Below are 18,613 nucleotides of genomic sequence, written 5' to 3'. Positions count from 1 at the left end.
AGAATAAAGATTAATTTTTTTTTTTAAAATATTAAAATATCATTTATTTATTTAATAATATTATGTTATTTTATTCATAATACACCTTTAAAAAATATGCCGATTAAAGTAATTTTATAATTTTTAATAAATCTCTCATTGACAAGAAAAGAATTAATTTTTTTTTTGTTTGTAAAACCTCTACTTATAAAATCTTTACTACAAAAGTTATATTAGAAAAGTTATAACAAAATGAGTCTTAGATTAGGTTGACTTATAGTCCGAGCTGTGTAAAAATTCCTTCATTTGCTTATTTTCTCAAATCAATTCATTGTATCTCAAAATTATAGTTTGACTTTTGATGGCATATTTGATGTCTTAAAAAAATAAAAAAAGGAAAGAGCTCAAATAAAATTTTGTTTGAAAACATTAATCATCCGTCTATAAATAAATATAAATACATGCATTAGAAATTAGAAAGGGTTCAATTACACCATACCCATCACCAACAAGCCCTCCTGCTTCAATCGCAGATAACAATTCAAGTATTCAACCAATTGCCAAGTTGTCGTCACTTCTTCTTTTCGCATGGCTAGGAGGAAGTCGATTATAACTTGACGACCGTGACGTCTATTTAGCCCACGAGATTAAATAAATATTCATGGAAGTCGCAACCGTTGATAATCAAGTAAAATTAATAAAATATTATTAATGTGACAAATATGACTTAAAATCACAGATTTTTCACGACGGACAATTGTAATTTGTCTGGTCAATAATCACGACGCCTTTAATATCATGTGGAATACAAATTTTTATCTTTTTTTTTGCATTTTTTATGCACAACATTTTACTCCTTTTTACATTTTTAAATATTCAATATATTAAATAATATATTTTTTCACTATCAATTTCATTATCTCAAGTTCTCAACCGTATGGGCTCATCATCTTCCTTGAGAAGCGTGCCTTCGTCTCTTATTCTAACACAATAATTAACAGATTCCCGAAACTAACAGGAGGAAAAAATATTATTATTATTATTATTACCGACTTCATCTTCATTCATTCAAACAAGCAGGCAAGGAAAAGGAGAAATAAAATAAAATCAAAAGTCATGGATTCCACGGCAGCTCAACGTCGTTTAAAGGCCATTCACGGCCACCTTCTCTGCGCAGACGACAGTTCATCCTCTCAGCTCCGTCACAATCCCACCGCCGGCGAGTACGCCCTCGGTACACTCTCTCTCTCTCTCTCTCTCTCTCTCTCATAGACACGCACACACACACACGTACACAAAATATACACGTAAGCCTATTTATCATGGTCGTTCACTGTAGCTGATATAGAAAATTTTATCGATTCTTGTTTCGTTTTCGTTTCCTTTTTGGTTTTTTGGTTTCAGTTTTCTACAAAAAGTGAATCTATAGAAAGTGCATCTTTTTTTTTTTTTTTAATTTTTAATTTGTTTCGCTGATTTTATTGATTTGCTTTCTAGGTTATTATGCTTCAATCATAAAGTGCCATGTAATTTGTCCTCTCGGAATTATAAAAGCAAAAGATTTGTAGTCCTTTTTGTTCCCCCCATTGAAGCATAATATTGTTGATGTCGAATATAATGTTTTGATGTTTACATTAAAGTGGTTTCATGGCATGGGTCTCAAAAGTCACTTGTAGAATTAGAAATTGAACCCAGTCGCTGATGCCACAATTAGCATATTCAGTATAATTATACTGTATTTCATCTTTGCGTATACTTATTCGTTTATATTTATTTTTGCTTTTGAATTCTGAGCAGAGCAGGGCTACAGTGTTGTGCTTCCCGAGAAACTGGATACGGGAAAATGGAACGTATACAGGTATTCCATCCAAATTGTCATTGACATTGTTCCATGCCTATCACTACTATTAAGGTTTAATAATTTTTTGCGGTTGTTTTTTCCCTACTTTTGTTTGCAGGTCTTCTCGATCACCGTTGAAGCTTGTGAGTAGATTCCCGGATCATCCTGAAATTGGTACAACACATGACAATTTTGTGTGAGCATCCTCCTTTTTTCTGGAAGAAACTTTATTTAAGTTCAACTTCATTGATAGTCTATGTGGTTAGAAGTGTGCTTATTGGTTTCATTCGACTTTGTGTGGATCTAGGCGGGCAGTTGATACTTTTCGAGATTACAAATATCTGGGTACGCGTGTCCGGGTTGATGGAACAGTTGGAGAGTGCGTGTCCTTTTATCTAAGTGAATTGTGCAGCATCTTGCTGAAGTTCTTTTATTGATTTGTGTTCCTTTTGCCCTTAAGGTACAAATGGATGACATATGGAGAAGCTGGCACTGCTCGCACAGAAGTAGGTTCTGGCCTAATTTATCATGGAATATCAAAGGTGAATATCTGAATACACTAACAAATTTTTTTTTTATATATGTGATTAATGGATTTTTCTCTTGTAATTGTTTGTCTTCAGCTTCTTTTAACTTTTATACCATATCTTTTGTTGAAGTTCCCAGACCATTTCTTATTCATCATTTGATTATGTTCTGTTTGTTTGTAACAGGGATCTTGCATTGGATTGTATTTTGTCAATAGACCGGAGTGGCTTATTGTTGATCATGCCTGCTCTGCTTATTCTTTCATATCTGTTCCTCTGTATGACACTCTTGGTCTGTGACTGGTCAAATATAGAACTTTAGTTGGTTTTTCCACTCTGCCTGGCTCTTTGTAACTTAAGTCAGGTTTCGTTCCTCTGCAGGTCCAGATGCAGTCAAGTACATTGTAAATCATGCTTCTGTACAAGCCGTATTTTGTGTGCCTCAGACATTGAATTCTGTGAGTTCAATCTGTGCCCTTTTCGGGATTTAGAAGAATATCATATCAGGCTTTGGGATAAATGGGCTTTATAGATAACCTTGACCATATTCTTTATTGCTGGGAATTTAATGAGACACCTCTTCAGTTCTTAATATTAACCATTTCTGTGGTAATGGAAATTTTTATTTTTTCTTTTATCTAACTATATTTTACCGCAATTGTTGTGTGAAATTATTACAAACTTTCCTTCTGTATCCATTCAGTTGGCTGAGGGTTAAAAGCCCAAGTGTTATTCTTCTTATATGTACATTATCATCTATAGAATACGTTCTATTCTTATAATGTCATTTTGTTTTTCCTTGTAAGTTCTAAATCACCACAGCAATATTCATATCATGTAGAAGAACCAACTAACTATTTAATGCGTCATCAATCAATACTTTTTGCATCTTATATGTTCTTTTCTTTTGATTATATTATTTATATAATTTTTCAAATTAAAATTTTTCTTTTGGAAATGCTTGATTGTATGACTTGGAACTTGTAGTTGCTGAGCTGCTTGTCTGAGGTTCCAACCGTCCGTCTAATTGTGGTATGAAAATCCACCTAGCCTTTCTTAACTGAATCTATGAATAATTTCCCGATTCCTCGATTTTCTAGAGCGTGTTCATTTGGTTTGCATGTTGTACAGGTTATTGGCGGAATAGATGATCAAATACCATCACTTCCAATAACAACTGGGGTTCAAATTTTAACATATTCAAATTTACTCAGTCAGGTGGCTACATGTCCTTCTTTATCCTCATGCCATTACGATTTTGTAGCAACACTACTTTGATTCTCTGGAAGAGTATATTAATATACTTACATCCTGTATAATCTGAATTGAATTTATTCAAACCTGTCCATGATGGTGAAAAGAAGAGTAAGCTTTAAGCATTTAATCTTTGGTCTCAAATGTTCTTCATTTCTGCAGCGAATGTGTTTGTAATTGCATAATTTTTTTATTATATTTGCTTTCTTTGAAACAGTGGTGTTATGCGAGGGTTGCCATATATCACAATTGAGTAATAATATGGAATTATGCATGCAAAATTGGGACAAAGTTTGTATCCCAACAATGTGGCATCTTACATTTCATTCAATAAAAAGTGTTGATAATTGCCACATAATGATGGGATAATAAAGCCAGCCATTACTTGATACATGGCTGCTATTGATTAGTGACACATAACTGGGTATACAAACTTTATAACCCTTGCATTATTTTATCATAATAGCATGTTGGTACGTAACAGATCATTGCATGAACTGTTGTCCTTCAATTTTTAATAATCATTTGTTTTAGGAGATCATGATTTTTACTAGTGAATTGGTATTCTTAATTTTGCTTTACAATAGTTTGTTTCCCAGAAATGCAAGAAAAGATCAATAAGAGGTTATCCATATATTTTGACACAAGCATACAGCACTATAGAAATGGCATTAATAAGTTTTTTGCACATAATCATGTTTCTATTTCTGGATTTGATTGACATAATTTACTTCTAACTGTGTATCTAGTGCTATGATAGGACAAGAGTGTTTGATTCTGTTTTATAATAATGAAATGTAATACTTCCCTCATGTGATGACTTGCCTTTAGGGCCGCAGTAACCTTCAGCCCTTTTCTCCTCCAAAGCCTGATGATGTGGCAACCATTTGTTACACGAGTGGGACAACTGGGACACCAAAGGTACAACTTAGTCCTGTGATTTTTTAATCTTTCGACTTCTCCAATAAATGTTTCTATTTTGTTTTTCATCCTCTTCTTCTTTATTTATGTATAAATAATGACTGTGAACAGGGAGCAGTATTGTCCCATGGTAATCTCATTGCAAGTGTTGCTGGGGCCACTCTGGGTACTAAATTCTACCCCTCAGATGTGTGAGTACTTTTGTTTGTGGTCACTACATAGTTATTGTTTCATCATCTTTTGCATTGGTTTGTCTTTGCTGAATTACATGTTAATTTCCAGGTACATCTCCTATCTTCCCTTGGCTCATATTTATGAACGAGCAAACCAAGTCATGACAGTTTATTCTGGAGTTGCTGTTGGATTTTACCAGGGGGTATGAGATTGACATTAATTTTATTTTTCCTTGTATCTTGAAACTACTGTTAATATTAAAATGGAAAACTGGCCAAATGTTTATATTGAAGCATAAAGAATTTATGGTCAGTTGAGACTATTGATATTTTCTATATATGCAAACTGTTGTGCAAAAACATTGTTAGCATCAGTGAAGTACAAAGTTGTGAATTGGTGCCTTTTAGTGCCAGGTTTATTTACTTTGTGAACTGTCTTACATAAGTAACCTTGTAAATAACAGTTACTTTATCTGACAGAATTATGCATGTTTGTTTTTTAACACAAAAAATTGCTAAAACTCAGTTTGAATAGTTACTCCGTATATGTGATGCAGTAATGTAACCTTTTGGTGTGTATTTGCTTTGTTGCTGTGAAAGTGTCTTGCTGACAAGCCTTACATGATTCTTTAACATTTTTGTGCAGGATAATATGAAACTGATGGATGATATGGCAGCTCTAAGACCTACTGTATTCTGCAGTGTTCCTCGGCTGTACAATAGAATATATGCTGGGTGATAACACTGCTCTTAACTGGTAAAATGATTTATTGGTTGCCAGTAGTTGTCGTTAATTAACTTGTCTTGTACTTTTGGTTCTGCAGCATCACAAGTGCCGTAAGAACATCTGGTGGACTAAGGGAGAGACTGTTCAATGCTGCCTACAATGCTAAGAAGCAAGCGATGTTGAGCGGTAACGAATTACATCAAAAAGAGCTTTGTCACATTGTAGCATGATATTTTTCTCTTTCTTGACTTTTAATGGGAAATTTCCTTTGCCTTTTCATTGATTTATTATATTTCCAAAATTCATTGTTTAAGCTTAAATGCTGAGGGACCTTAACAGTTTTTTTTTTTTCCCATTTTAAAAGACTCCCTTATTGCTGTCTTACATTCATACTAAGCATGGTATTATTTCAGGTAAGAATCCGTCTCCCATGTGGGACAGATTGGTATTCAACAAGATAAAGGACAAACTTGGAGGACGAGTACGTTTTATGGGTTCTGGTGCTTCTCCCTTGTCTCCTGATGTCTTGGATTTCTTAAAAATGTAAGTTTACCAATTTTAGCATATCCCTTTCCTACCAAGAGGCTGTAAGCTTTTCTCTCTTACGAGAACATGTTATTGCTTGTAGCTGCTTTGGTGGGCGTGTAACTGAAGGATATGGAATGACTGAGACTTCATGTCTTATAAGTCAGCTGGATGAGGGTGACAACCTTTCTGGTCATGTTGGCTCTCCAAATGCAGCATGTGGTTAGTTATTGGCATGTTATTACATATCTAGCATAAGCATCAAAAACCTTGATCATCTGGCTTTAGATTTTGCCTTCGTTTATTTAGCTTTGTTTATGATGTCTTCTCCTTTTATTTCTAGAGATAAAGCTTGTGGATGTCCCAGAAATGAACTACACATCTGAGGATCAACCATGTCCTCGCGGAGAAATCTGTGTTAGAGGTCCCCTAATTTTCAAGGGCTATTATAAAGATGAAATCCAGACGTAGTTTCCTTACCTGTTGACTCTTCCTTTTTTATGTTAATGGATTGTTCAGAGAGAAAGTAATACTGATACTATAATCATTTGGACAGAAAAGAAGTTATTGATGAAGATGGATGGTTTCATACTGGAGATATAGGAATGTGGATACCCGGTGGTCGTCTAAAGATTATTGATAGGTGAGATCTTACTATCCCAAATGACAATTCTTGATTGAAATAACAATGTCTCCTCAAAATTCTGATCAACAATCTTGTTAAGAGATCAATCACAATTTTTCTATCTTCCTACTTGTGGGGTATATATGTATAGACACTGGTAAGTATTGTCGCTTTAGCTTCTAATCAAACTAGTGTGCTGGAGTGCTCAAGCCAGACATTTCTTGTTTTATGCGATGTTCTGCCTTTGGTTTTGCCACCAAGAGATGTGGGGAAATGAAATTTGAGTTTTGGCATCTCTTGGCATTTATTGCTAGCAGAAATAATGCTTCTTTAAGTTACATAAGTAATCTTTTCCTCTTTTTGTTCCCATGCCCTCCCCTTTGAGGTTGCTTGAACACATATTCCTATTAATACACATACCAAACATCAACACCTGATTTAATCTTGTGATAGCTCATATGAGGAATGGATGCTAAATGTCGTTCGTTTCCAGAAGGGATAGTTCTTGGGCACACTACTTATACCTTGGATGTGTACCTCCTATAATTTTTAACCAGAAGAATCTTCTTTTCTGGTACAGGAAGAAGAATATTTTTAAGTTAGCGCAGGGAGAGTACATAGCTGCAGAGAAAATTGAGAATGTATATGCCAAGTGCAAGTTTGTTGGTCAGTGCTTTGTCTATGGTAAGAAAACAAGGTTCTCCAATATGTTTTCTGTGTCTTGTTTATCATCCTTCCTCTGCGCCTGACTTAAATATGCTTCCAATGTTAGGTGACAGCTTCAATTCAGCTTTGGTAGCCATTGTCTCAGTGGACCAAGATGCTTTAAAAGCATGGGCTGCATCTGAAGGCATTCAGGTGACGTTTTCTTGGCTTTCAGTCTCATAGAAAAAAGTACTAGAATTGGTGAAGAGCAGTTGACCTGTTACATTTGGCTATTGTCCAATTGGACCTTTATACTGGGATTCTTGAATTTCAAACAACCATTCTTGCACATTTTCTTATGAGGTTTAATTAGTTGGCTAAGTTTGTTGTTAGTGAAAATGAGGTAGGATATTAAATATATGGATGAGCAAAGCTACAGTCATTCATTCAATATGTTAAATATATTATCTTATCATACTTGTTTTCTGGTTTGTGTAAAGATGAAATATTTTTGTTATGTTTGATTTATTGTGTTGAAATATAGTAACTACATGATTGCTTGTATATTAACAGTCTCTGGCACCGTCTGATTGCAGTATGAAAACTTAGAGCAACTTTGCAATGACCCAAGAGCGAGGGCTGCTGTGTTGGCTGATATGGATTCCCTAGGAAGAGAAGCTCAGGCAATACATTTTTATGAGACTAGTATTTGGCTGTCTAGTTTAATTTCAACTTCTTTATTTTCTATAAAATGTCACTGATGGATCATTTTTCTGCAGTTGAGAGGCTTTGAATTTGTAAAAGCTGTGACTTTGGTGCTCGAGCCATTCACAGTGGAAAATGGACTGCTCACTCCAACATTTAAGGCAAGTGTTCAGTTTGAATATGAACATTTGGAGAAATTAATTCCAATTCATTGAAAAGTTAAAGTTGCAGGTTCTGATTTCTCATTTTGTTCTTGTTAACTCTCAGATAAAGAGACCACAAGCAAAGCAATACTTTGCAAAAGCCATAGCGGATATGTATGCTGAGCTTTCTAGATCTGATCCCTCACCAAATACATTGTGAAGACCATCAAAATCACAGATGTGTAGAATTAAGACTGCATTTCAAGATTTAGCTTTAGCAGATGTCCCACAATAAGTAACGACCGGTGTCGAGGCATTCCTTGTTTGTTCTTTAATTGTTTTGCCAAAATAAAGGGAAATTCAAATATTTAAGCAGCCCCTCTCTGTTGATATGAGCTTGTGGCCTGTATCTTTTTATACGCATAGGATTGTAATACATTGTATTAACCATTTCGTTTTCACAATGAATCATATTTTAATGAATATTGTTTAAAGAATAAACTATTGCTGGGTTTCATTTGTCTATGTTACAGCACAGCTAGCTGGTAACAGAAAAACGTTTTTCTGATGCAACCGGTAATTCTCAATTATAATATATTTTCTTAGAGGTTTATTGGAGTATGCAGTATGCAATTCAACTATCTATTTGTTCCTGCGTTGGAAGCAACTGCATTGTGCTTGCTTAATCATTTTCCATGTTAATTTGATTGAGACATCAGGGGTGACTACTAATTGGCTTGACTTTGCTCCCCCAACTAATTTAAAGCCGCATGCGTAAGCCACTAATTGAAGCCCGAAAGGTACGACTTTTGAATCAACAGCAGTTGAACACGAAAACCTTTTTTAGTGAACGAGATTCATCGGTTCCATACAAGAACTAGAAAAGTTTTTATGAATAAAAATTAGTTTAATAAAATAAAATTAATTAAGATTCATTACTTGACAAGTCCTTACAAAAAAACTATCTCAAATGAAGCTGTATTTATTAATGAGTTGGTGAGAATTATATAATTAATTTTATTTAAATTTTGTATAAATTATTATTTAAAATAATTTTTAGGATAAAAAATTAAAAATATTTATTCGATACTCTTCCAAAAAATATTGTTAGTCACATAAAACCCATTGGCTGGTCCACGACACAGTCCAACTTACTACTCATGATTTGCAACCCCCGCACGTGTCCAAGAATCGCCCGCATGTTTGAAGTCCATGTCATCTACGGCCCCGCTTATAATCATTAACCAGTCAACCACAACCACGCACGCACGGTTCAGCGTTCATCAAGCACAATGAGGAAGACCGTACCATACTAAATCTCGAAGCACAAGATCAATTCCATTTTTGGCACGCCGCACGCTGCTTCGTTGCACAGAAAATAGAATTATAGTCTCTTCCAAAAAAAGTAAAATTTCTTTGTGAGTCAATCATATTACTGAAATATTATCATTTTTTAATTTAATATTTTTTAATATATTACTTTATTATTAAAATTTTTATAATTATTTTTAACCAAGTAATATTTTATTTTTATTATTTTACTATTAAATTGTTAAAAGTATTTTAATAAAAATTATAATAAACGTTTATTTTAGCCTTAAGAGTAATTTAATTCTCCAAATTAAAAAAGTCAAAATTAATTATATGTAAAGAAATAATATTTTACTATTTATTAAGTTATATATCTAAAATAATTAATTGATAAAATTTTAAATATTGCATCTTATAAAATTTTTTGAAATACTGAAATTTTTGAAATATATTTGCAATATCAGTAATTTATTACTGAATTAATGATTTCGTATTAAAATAACAAAAACTGAAAGTTTAGATGAAAAAAAATAATTATTAAAATATTTTAATAATAAAGTGATGTGTCTGTAAATTAATGATATCCCAAGTTCCCAACTTTGTTTTAACCGACTTCTGAGTCAAACGACATTAAAAGAACAAACAAATCACCCACAGAAGCAGTAATTTTTTTTTTTAATTCCAAAAAGTTAATAATAAAAATAAAAACAACAAAAGACAATACGAGAGAGGGAGAGAGGAATTTACTTACGTTTCTTAAAAGATACAGTCAAATTTCTTCTCTCTCTATTTCTCGCGAATTTCTCATAACTTCAACAAATTAAGTTCGTGAATGATCATTTCTCAATCTCTGATCTCAATAGTGTTACAAAATTTTTAATGTTGTACGGAAAATTGGAGGAGATCTGAAAGCAAATCGATTCGATTATGTTATCGAATCACTTGCAAAACGGATTTGAAACGGCGAAGCTGGTGTGGTCTCAGATTCCGAACTCGGAGGAGGCTGAGCACGAAGGTGTTGGACTCTTGAGTACAAGTGGCGGAAGCAGCTCTGTCGAGAGTCTTGACTATGAAGTGATCGAGAATTACGCTTATCGAGAAGAGCAGGTTCGTCTCTATTTTTTATTTTTACTTCATTTTTTAGGTAAAAATATATATATTCATTTTTTTTAAAGTTCGATTTTGAGTACAATTCAGTAATCTTGATTGAGTATTTTGTTTGTGTTTACTTATTCAATAGGCGCAGAGAGGGAAGCTGTATGTTGGATACTCTGTGGTGGTGAAATGGTTCTTTGCTTTGCTTATTGGCATTGGTGAGCTTACAGTAGTATATACTTCTTCTGCTTTCATTTTAATTTTTTTTTGTCTTTTTAGTTTGATTACAAGGAATGAATTTGGAAATGCTACAGTTGGTGTATTGTTATTATATCAAGTGATTGTATTATGTGTGCTAGGATTTATACGATGAATGAATGATTCATTGTGTGCTGTAAGGTTTTGGACTGTGCTTTTAAGGAGATATTCAATGATGTCATTGTGATTTTTTATATTCATTTTTGTTTTAGATCAATGAAATCTATTGATTACACGGTGGAAGTATTGGACCGTACATGTAAATTAACGAATTAATACTGGAAATTACTTTGGTATTGTTGCATTGTTCCATTGTTCCGTCATTTTATTTGTTTTGTATCTTTGCTAAATAATTGATAGTTTCAGCTAGATTCAGGAACAAGTTTGTTGTGGATTTTTATTTATATCTAAGGTAATTGTAAATGTTGGAAAAATTAGATGAAATGAAATGCAAATTGCCATCTTTTAGTTGTAGAAAAATTACCTTAGAAGATTTTAGAGCGTATTTTCCTGGCCTTTACATGAATTCCTCTAAATTAACTAACTCTGATGCATATTTTATGAACTTTCAATATTAGAGAAGCTCATCCCGTTATTCTGTTTCTCAATGTTGGTTTTTGATTTTGTGCTTATTGTTTTCGGTATATTTCTTTTGGTTGCTTTCAGGTACTGGGCTTGCTGCTGTTTTCATTAATATATCTGTTGAGAACTTTGCTGGCTGGAAGTTTTCACTAACTTTTTCTATAATACAAAAGTCATATTTCGCTGGCTTTCTGGTGTACATACTAATAAACTTGATTTTAGTGTTTTCTTCTGTATATATCATCACTAAGTTTGCACCAGCAGCAGCAGGGTCTGGCATTCCTGAAATTAAAGGTTATTTAAATGGTAAGGCGCATCTCATGGTTGGTTTTTTTTTTTTTTTTTTTTTTGAGACTCCAAGGGTAATATTCCAAGAGAGCTAATTGTGATTAAAATGTGCAGGAGTTGATATTCACGGTATCCTTCTTTTCAGAACCTTGATTGGAAAGGTGAGGCGGAATTTCCGGGCTTGTGATTGTTTTTTCCTTTTACTGTTTTACGCCCCCCAGCCTTGTGTTGTAACATCATTAATATTTCTTTATCCCAGCATGAAAATTATGAGTGTTGTGGCCAAACACCAAGTAAAGATAAAAGAAATCAATAATTAAGTTGTATATGCTTTAACTGTATTTTTTTTCCCCCCTTTTGCAACATGCAGATATTTGGAAGCATTGGTTCTGTGGGAGGTGGTCTAGCTCTAGGCAAGGAAGGCCCTCTGGTCCATACTGGTGCTTGTATTGCTTCTTTGCTCGGACAAGTAAGCGTCTATTACATGAAATTAGCTGAATTGCAGAAGTATATGTTATACAAATAAACCTCAAATTATGCTTTGCACTGGTGTAATGCCACAGGTTCTTGGAAGGGAAATCTTATTATTTTCTTAAATGCTTTAAGAAATGGTCAATTGTTATTTGCTGCAACTTATGGTCTTTATGATTGCAATGTGGTCTCTAAACTTTGTAATGTAATGAATTTTTGCATCTTTCATATGAATTCTGATGTGCGTGTGTGAATACCTGTTCCTTAAAACTTTCAGCGTTCTTTCTTTCACTTGCATCAGATGACACCTTTTTATACCATTCTAGAGCACGTTTCATTCATAATTTATCTTATATCACTTGCTATTTAATGAACTCTCTTTCTATGCTACATTTCAGGGTGGTTCCACTAAATATCATCTCAGATACCGGTGGCTACAGGTTTTCAGGAGTGACCGAGATCGCCGTGATCTTGTGAGTAACTTTTACTGACTTTTGGAAGTCAATATCCTGAAGCGTCCGATTGTGTAGTGTAGAAGGAAATGTCTTTTGATATGCTTTCTTCTTAGATCTTTAGACAATCCTGTCACTAATAAATAATTAATTAAATAGTAAAGAATTATCAAGAAGTTGACATGCTAGTCCCATTTGATATCAGACTAATTAATTGCATTTTTTACCTCTTCTTGCACTTGTTATTTTTGAATGCCACAGAAATACGGTGATTGTGCACAGCCCGTGGAAAATATGTTCAGCTTAATACAAATCTTTCTTTGCTGTAATAAGTTATACTTTGTGCTGAAAATCTTTACCCTTTCTTTATTGCATTGAAATATGCAGTGGCTTTTTTAGCGTGCAGAAAAAAATAAAACAGTGTGGAGGAAGCTTCTTTTTCTTTATGGCTTTCAGTCAATTAATTACCGGCCATAATAACGTATTTATTGCCTTATATATTGTGTAGAAAGAAAGCTTTGCAACGTTTGTCTGCATCATCTTTTTCTCAGATACAATCATATATATTTGACTTATCTCCAAAAATTGAGCTGATTGTTCATTTGTGTTATGTTTTGAAAAGGTAACTTGTGGGTGTGCAGCTGGAGTTGCTGCTGCTTTTAGAGCTCCAGTCGGTGGTGTATTATTTGCATTGGAAGAGGTTACATCATGGTAAGAAGGTTGTGTTGTTGATATATAGTTCTTTATGTTGTAGAGGGTTTCTTTGACTAATTTTGATGCATAGATGTTCCTAAGCATTCATGTTAATGTTTTTAAGCAGCTTTGTGTGAGTTTATAGGTATCTACGTTAGTCTTAGAGAACATTTTCATATCCAGCTGTACTAGTAGGTTATTCAACCCATTCAAATGTATGAGTACCTGAATGAAATGCTGTTTCATTTTGACTTGCTTTGTGCTTTTGAAGGTGGAGGAGTCAACTTATGTGGCGAGTCTTTTTCACTTCTGCTATTGTCGCTGTTGTTGTGCGTTCTGCAATGGGTTGGTGTAAGAGTGGAAAGTGTGGACATTTTGGCTCAGGTGGCTTCATTATATGGGACATATCAGAGTTAGTGTCTATACTTGCTTCAGCTCTTTTTTTTACTTTTTTAAAACTGTTTGAACTTTTGCTGGCTGCCTTAACATTGTTTCCCCTTCTCTTAGTGGTCAAGAGGACTATTCTTTTGAAGAGCTATTGCCGATGGCAGTTATTGGGGTTATTGGAGGTCTACTAGGTATGTGATCATAACTTTTGCCTGTGTTTCATGCATTGTTCAAAAGATTTACGTCAATGTTTAAATTTGTATTTCAGGAGCATTATTTAACCAACTCACTCTTTACATGACTTCCTGGCGTAGAAATTATTTACACAAGAAAGGGAACCGAGTCAAAGTAAGTTATGGAATATAATCATGGAAATTGTATATTGTTGTATACACTGATGATCTTCTGGAGATGGGTTGTTGTCTTAAACTCAACTTTCAATCTTCTTCCCCTCCCGGTAATAACTTTTTTTTTTTTTTAAAGATTATTGAAGCATGTGTCATCTCCGTGATAACTTCAGTTATTTCGTTCGGGCTTCCACTTCTAAGAAAATGCAGTCCATGCCCTGAATCAGATCTTGACTCTGGTATTGAATGCCCACGGCCTCCAGGGATGTACGGAAATTATGTAAATGTAAGATTCATCCTTTGAAAGTGATCTACTTTCGGTAATCTCGTTTATGATTATTTCTCTTTATCTTTATCCTTTATGATTATTTCTCTTTATCTGGTGACAAGTAGAATCCAAACCTGAAGTTACCTTTTTGATGGTTTGATCCTAAATATAAAAGTTCAATTGAGCCCAAAAAGCCCACATTAATTATTGTTCTTTAATCAAATCCTTCATGTAAAGTTGCTACCCACAGCTTTTATGGGACTGTCTCTGCTTCTCTGTTTACAGCACCGGACTTCTTTTTATTCCCCCTCTTTGACAGTGATCCTGACTATAATATGTTTTATAATCTTAAAGCAATTGACAACAGAGAACACAATTTTGTTTCTCCGTTGTCGTCTACTTCATTGAAGCCTTGGTTCCTTTTTCTTTCTTTGTATGCAACAATTCTTTTGGGAAATAACTTCGTCATATTCTCATCTGCTTTTGTGCTGTCTGCAGTTTTACTGTAGCAAGGACAAGGAATACAACGATCTTGCAACTATTTTCTTCAACACGCAGGTTTCATAAAATTCTGGAAATCTGTGTCTTTTTTTTTTTTTTTTATGTGCCAGTTTCCCAAGGTGTTTTAGTTGTTTGAATTCTTACAAAATTTATATTTGTTGTTACAGGATGATGCTATAAGGAATTTGTTTAGTGCAAAAACAATTCACGAGTACAGTGCTCAAAGTTTATTGACCTTTCTGGTAGAGTATTTTTTATCCTAGCTTACTGCATTAGCTTTCTCAAGAATGATCATCGTGATAGATTTATGCATTATGATGGGCGTATGTAGCTGTCTTCATTTATTTTTATGCTGGGAGATCTTTGTGAAGTCTTGGGTTTGGGCAGTAGTGATTGCATGTTTGTGCGTTATTTATTTCTCTCACTCCCCCCCCCCCCCTTTTGGTCGGGAGCCGCAGCAGGGGTTATCATTTGTGCTTACTTTATTAACCAAAAAAATTATGTGGCCTCCTCAGTGGCAAGATTAACCAGGGAGTGATGGTCATATTTCATCACATCTGTTTTTTAGGATTTCAATACCTTAATAAATGTGAAATAAATTAATTAATCTTATGTTATTTTTGAGTTGTATTTGTTTTTAATTTTGTGATTCTCTTTAAATGTTTGCAGGTTATGTTTTATACCTTAGCAGTTGTGACATTTGGTATCGCTGTCCCTGCCGGACAGTTTGTTCCTGGAATTATGATCGGGTCAACTTATGGTCGTCTTGTTGGCATGTTTGTTGTTAATTTTTACAAGAAGCTTAACATTGAGGAGGGAACGTGAGTCTTTTCTTCTGCACTTTTTTGTGTGTGTTTCTGTTCAGTGAAATTTAACATATTACATCAAATGCATTGCTATGAGCTCTTTAGGACTTGTTTTATAAGTTACAAACAATGTCCTAATTTCTAAAATGCTTTAGATAATTCTTGGTGGATTCACAGATATGCTTTGCTGGGAGCTGCTTCTTTTCTCGGGGGTTCAATGCGAATGACAGTTTCTCTTTGTGTCATTATGGTTGAAATCACAAATAATTTGAAATTTCTACCTCTTATCATGCTTGTTCTTCTTATATCAAAGGTACGCTTTTAATGGCTTTGTCTCTTGATTGATATATTGTAGAACGAACTCAGTCCTTTTTCTCTTCAGGCTGTTGGAGATGCTTTTAGTGAAGGTCTTTACGAAGAACAAGCACACCTGAGGGGTGTTCCTTTGTTGGAATCAAGACCTAAATACAAGATGCGGCAAATGACTGCAAAAGAAGCATGTGGAGCTCAAAAGGTGATTTTCTTTTCAGTGGTTGGCATTGCTTTATTACTGCAATTTTGATTTTTGGGAAAAAAAAAAAGGGAAAAGAAATGCTCTGCTGAAACATGATTTAGTCTAAATCAATAAAAATTATGTTAAACTTGAGGGGTCTCTAAAACATAAAGCAATGAATCTTACTGCCTTGTGGATCTCTGCAACTTTCTATTCACATCCAAACAATTGAGATTTATCAATTTTAGACAACTGATCATTCTTTTGGCAATTTAATTATCTTCATTATTTTTTGATAGAGCTGCCCCACTTAGAAGCTTTTTACAAAGATCACAGGAATATATGTGCCAGACATGCTTGCATTGTTTCTGGTTTCTGATTTTCCATTTCTATTGAAAAATATCTTGAATTTGTTGTTTGCATGGGTTTTTGGCCTTTGAAGGTTGTTTCCTTACCTCGAATCATAAAGGTTGCTGATGTAGTTTCTATATTGCGGACAAACAAACACAATGGCTTCCCGGTAAACTTATATTCTTCTTTCATAGCAGATTTTGTTTAATATTAAAGGATTTTTTGTGTGATATTCTACTCTGGGCAGGTGATTGATCACTCAAGAAACGGAGAAAGATTAGTAATTGGACTTGTGCTTCGAAGGTAGAATAGAATAAGTTTGTTTCCTGCTTGGATGTGTTTGCACTTTAAAACAAAAGCATGCTTCAATTGAGCAAACTAAATTTCATTTGTGATCTACAATACAGCCACTTGCTGGTACTTCTTCAGTCAAAGGTAGATTTCCAGCATAGTCCTTTGCCTTGTGATACCAGAGGTGGATCAAAGCCAATCAGGTACGAAGTAATCTGATAAAAGTTTGATACTTTGTTTGTTTCATTTTGACCTTTTTGCACTTGTGCTTAAGATTGTGGTTCATTTGAACTGCAGCCACAGTTTCAGTGAATTTGTAAAACCTGCTTCCAGTAAAGGATTATCTATTGATGACATACACTTAAGTTCAGATGACATGGAAATGTACATAGATCTTGGCCCATTTTTGAATCCCTCTCCTTATGTTGTTCCCGAAGATATGTCTCTGTCGAAGGTATACCTTTTTCCCAATCTCATTGGATCATCATGATCGTATATTTTGCTGGTTTACTTTCATCTTTTCTCATAAATGTTGCATTTTGCTGAGGTACAGGTATATAATCTTTTCCGCCAACTGGGACTGAGACATATATTTGTCGTCCCTCGTGCTTCTCGTGTGATTGGTTTGATTACCAGAAAAGATTTGTTGATTGAGGTATTCTTGCTACATTAACATTTTCTATGTTCGTTAAATTCGTAGTTTCTCGAAATGCTGAATTTTGATGGTTCATCTGTAGGATGGTGAGGATTCAACCACAGTGGAGCTCCAATCAACTAGTGTAAGGTCTCTACACTGCTTTACTCATATTTTTGGTTATGATACTCATGCAAGAAATATCTGAAATCTAGTAAGGGCCGGCTGAGTACTTTTATCTAGGTCTACTCTTAATTTTAAGGTCTTCAAGCTTGGGATTAACCAAAAATAGGATAAAGAGGTAAGAGAAATTATATTCTTTTGGTTCTGAGGGGGGAAGGGATTGACCATCGTAGAGTTATTTAACCTTCCCATGATTCCATCCCCTACTATTTTTCCTTCCCCTGCCCTTCCTCTTTGTTCTTTCCTTTTTTCGTAGTGGAAATTTAATATGTTGTGAACTATGGGGATCAGGTGGCCAATGAGGGTAAAAAAATGCCTTTGTATATCTAACATATAGCTAGCTTCTGGGGGTTGTCGATGTATGTGTCAAGGTAGGATGGTTGTAATAAGGACCTAGATTCTTAGATTGAATCATTGATAATGATGTTGCAGTACTCGTTCACTTTATAAACAAAGAAAGTATGTCTCCACTTTCAAATAAGATGCTATGTGCCTGCACCTACTAAATTAAACATTTTGAAACTTATTCGGCACCTTATGTTGCTTGATGAACTGTAAGATAAGTTGTTATATTTTCAGCTTTTTGTTTTCGGCTAACCTCGATTTTCTAATGGCAGAGCTCAGCGTCGTGATAAAAGTTTGCTCACAAGGAATACAGAAGCGGAGCTTCCCCTTTTGAATGGTCTTTTGGTTGAAGATCATAACTGATATGTAAGATCTACACTGAAGACCAATTCCTTTGGCAGTCTGCTCCCACAAATTTTTTCTCCTCAAATCAGATTTTTTGTTTTTCTTATAGGATGAATTGTTATTCATTGATTACTGTCCCCGTTACATACCGGGGATGGACCACACCATGAAAATATTGTAACATAAATCTAATAGTAAATTGAAATATGTAGTAATTATTTTTTCTTTTTTAATTCTTTATTGTGCTGGAATGGATCATGGTTCCTGGATATGGCTATAGTTGCCAAAACATAATTTGAGTAATGCAAAATTTTTGTCTCAGACGAAAATGTTCAAAATTTTAATTTGAATTGTTTGTATCAAGAAAGTAATTGTAGTAGCATTCGCTCTCTGTTCTACGTAATGAAGAACGAAACGTCAGACGCCGTATAAAGTTCCAAAGATGGGG

The 18,613-nt window shown here is 34.3% G+C and overlaps 2 protein-coding genes across 4 annotated transcripts; both read left to right on the top strand.

Moving 5' to 3' along the window:
* The first annotated feature begins 894 nt into the window (after positions 1–894).
* On the top strand, positions 895–8,547 carry LOC102619759 (long chain acyl-CoA synthetase 6, peroxisomal). 2 transcript variants are annotated; one of them, XM_006489293.4, is made up of 23 exons: positions 895–1,213; positions 1,777–1,837; positions 1,938–2,015; positions 2,127–2,198; positions 2,280–2,361; positions 2,533–2,638; positions 2,728–2,804; positions 3,334–3,378; positions 3,478–3,564; positions 4,432–4,521; positions 4,633–4,712; positions 4,804–4,897; positions 5,341–5,429; positions 5,519–5,607; positions 5,835–5,964; positions 6,050–6,168; positions 6,290–6,413; positions 6,503–6,589; positions 7,152–7,255; positions 7,344–7,429; positions 7,813–7,899; positions 7,996–8,082; positions 8,189–8,547. In XM_006489293.4, the coding sequence occupies exons 1-23, from the start codon at positions 1,096–1,098 to the stop codon at positions 8,282–8,284; spliced, it is 2,088 nt and encodes a 695-aa protein (XP_006489356.2). In that variant the 5' UTR covers positions 895–1,095; the 3' UTR covers positions 8,285–8,547. The 2 variants fall into 2 exon arrangements, with proteins under 2 accessions (XP_006489356.2, XP_024958579.2); XM_025102811.2 differs by lacking the exons at positions 895–1,213; positions 1,777–1,837; positions 1,938–2,015 and having other exon boundaries at positions 2,533–2,624.
* Positions 8,548–10,080: 1,533 nt separating this feature from the next.
* On the top strand, positions 10,081–18,398 carry LOC102620212 (chloride channel protein CLC-d). Of its 2 annotated transcripts, none has more exons than XM_006489295.4 (23): positions 10,081–10,482; positions 10,616–10,688; positions 11,395–11,616; positions 11,713–11,759; positions 11,969–12,067; positions 12,468–12,542; positions 13,144–13,232; positions 13,486–13,626; positions 13,722–13,792; positions 13,870–13,949; positions 14,085–14,234; positions 14,715–14,774; positions 14,885–14,959; positions 15,387–15,538; positions 15,701–15,836; positions 15,906–16,037; positions 16,459–16,536; positions 16,615–16,670; positions 16,775–16,861; positions 16,956–17,112; positions 17,212–17,313; positions 17,396–17,442; positions 18,093–18,398. In XM_006489295.4, exons 1-23 carry the CDS (start codon positions 10,303–10,305, stop codon positions 18,181–18,183), a joined length of 2,400 nt encoding a protein of 799 aa, XP_006489358.1. In that variant the 5' UTR covers positions 10,081–10,302; the 3' UTR covers positions 18,184–18,398. The 2 variants fall into 2 exon arrangements, with proteins under 2 accessions (XP_006489358.1, XP_006489359.1); XM_006489296.4 differs by having other exon boundaries at positions 10,082–10,482; positions 17,396–17,437.
* Positions 18,399–18,613: the final 215 nt, after the last annotated feature.

This window comes from Citrus sinensis, chromosome 1 (genome assembly GCF_022201045.2).
Source record: "Citrus sinensis cultivar Valencia sweet orange chromosome 1, DVS_A1.0, whole genome shotgun sequence".
Lineage (NCBI taxonomy): Eukaryota > Viridiplantae > Streptophyta > Magnoliopsida > Sapindales > Rutaceae > Citrus > Citrus sinensis.
The sequence above is the reverse complement of the archived record's forward strand: the minus strand, read 5'-3'. Positions and strand labels throughout refer to the sequence as shown.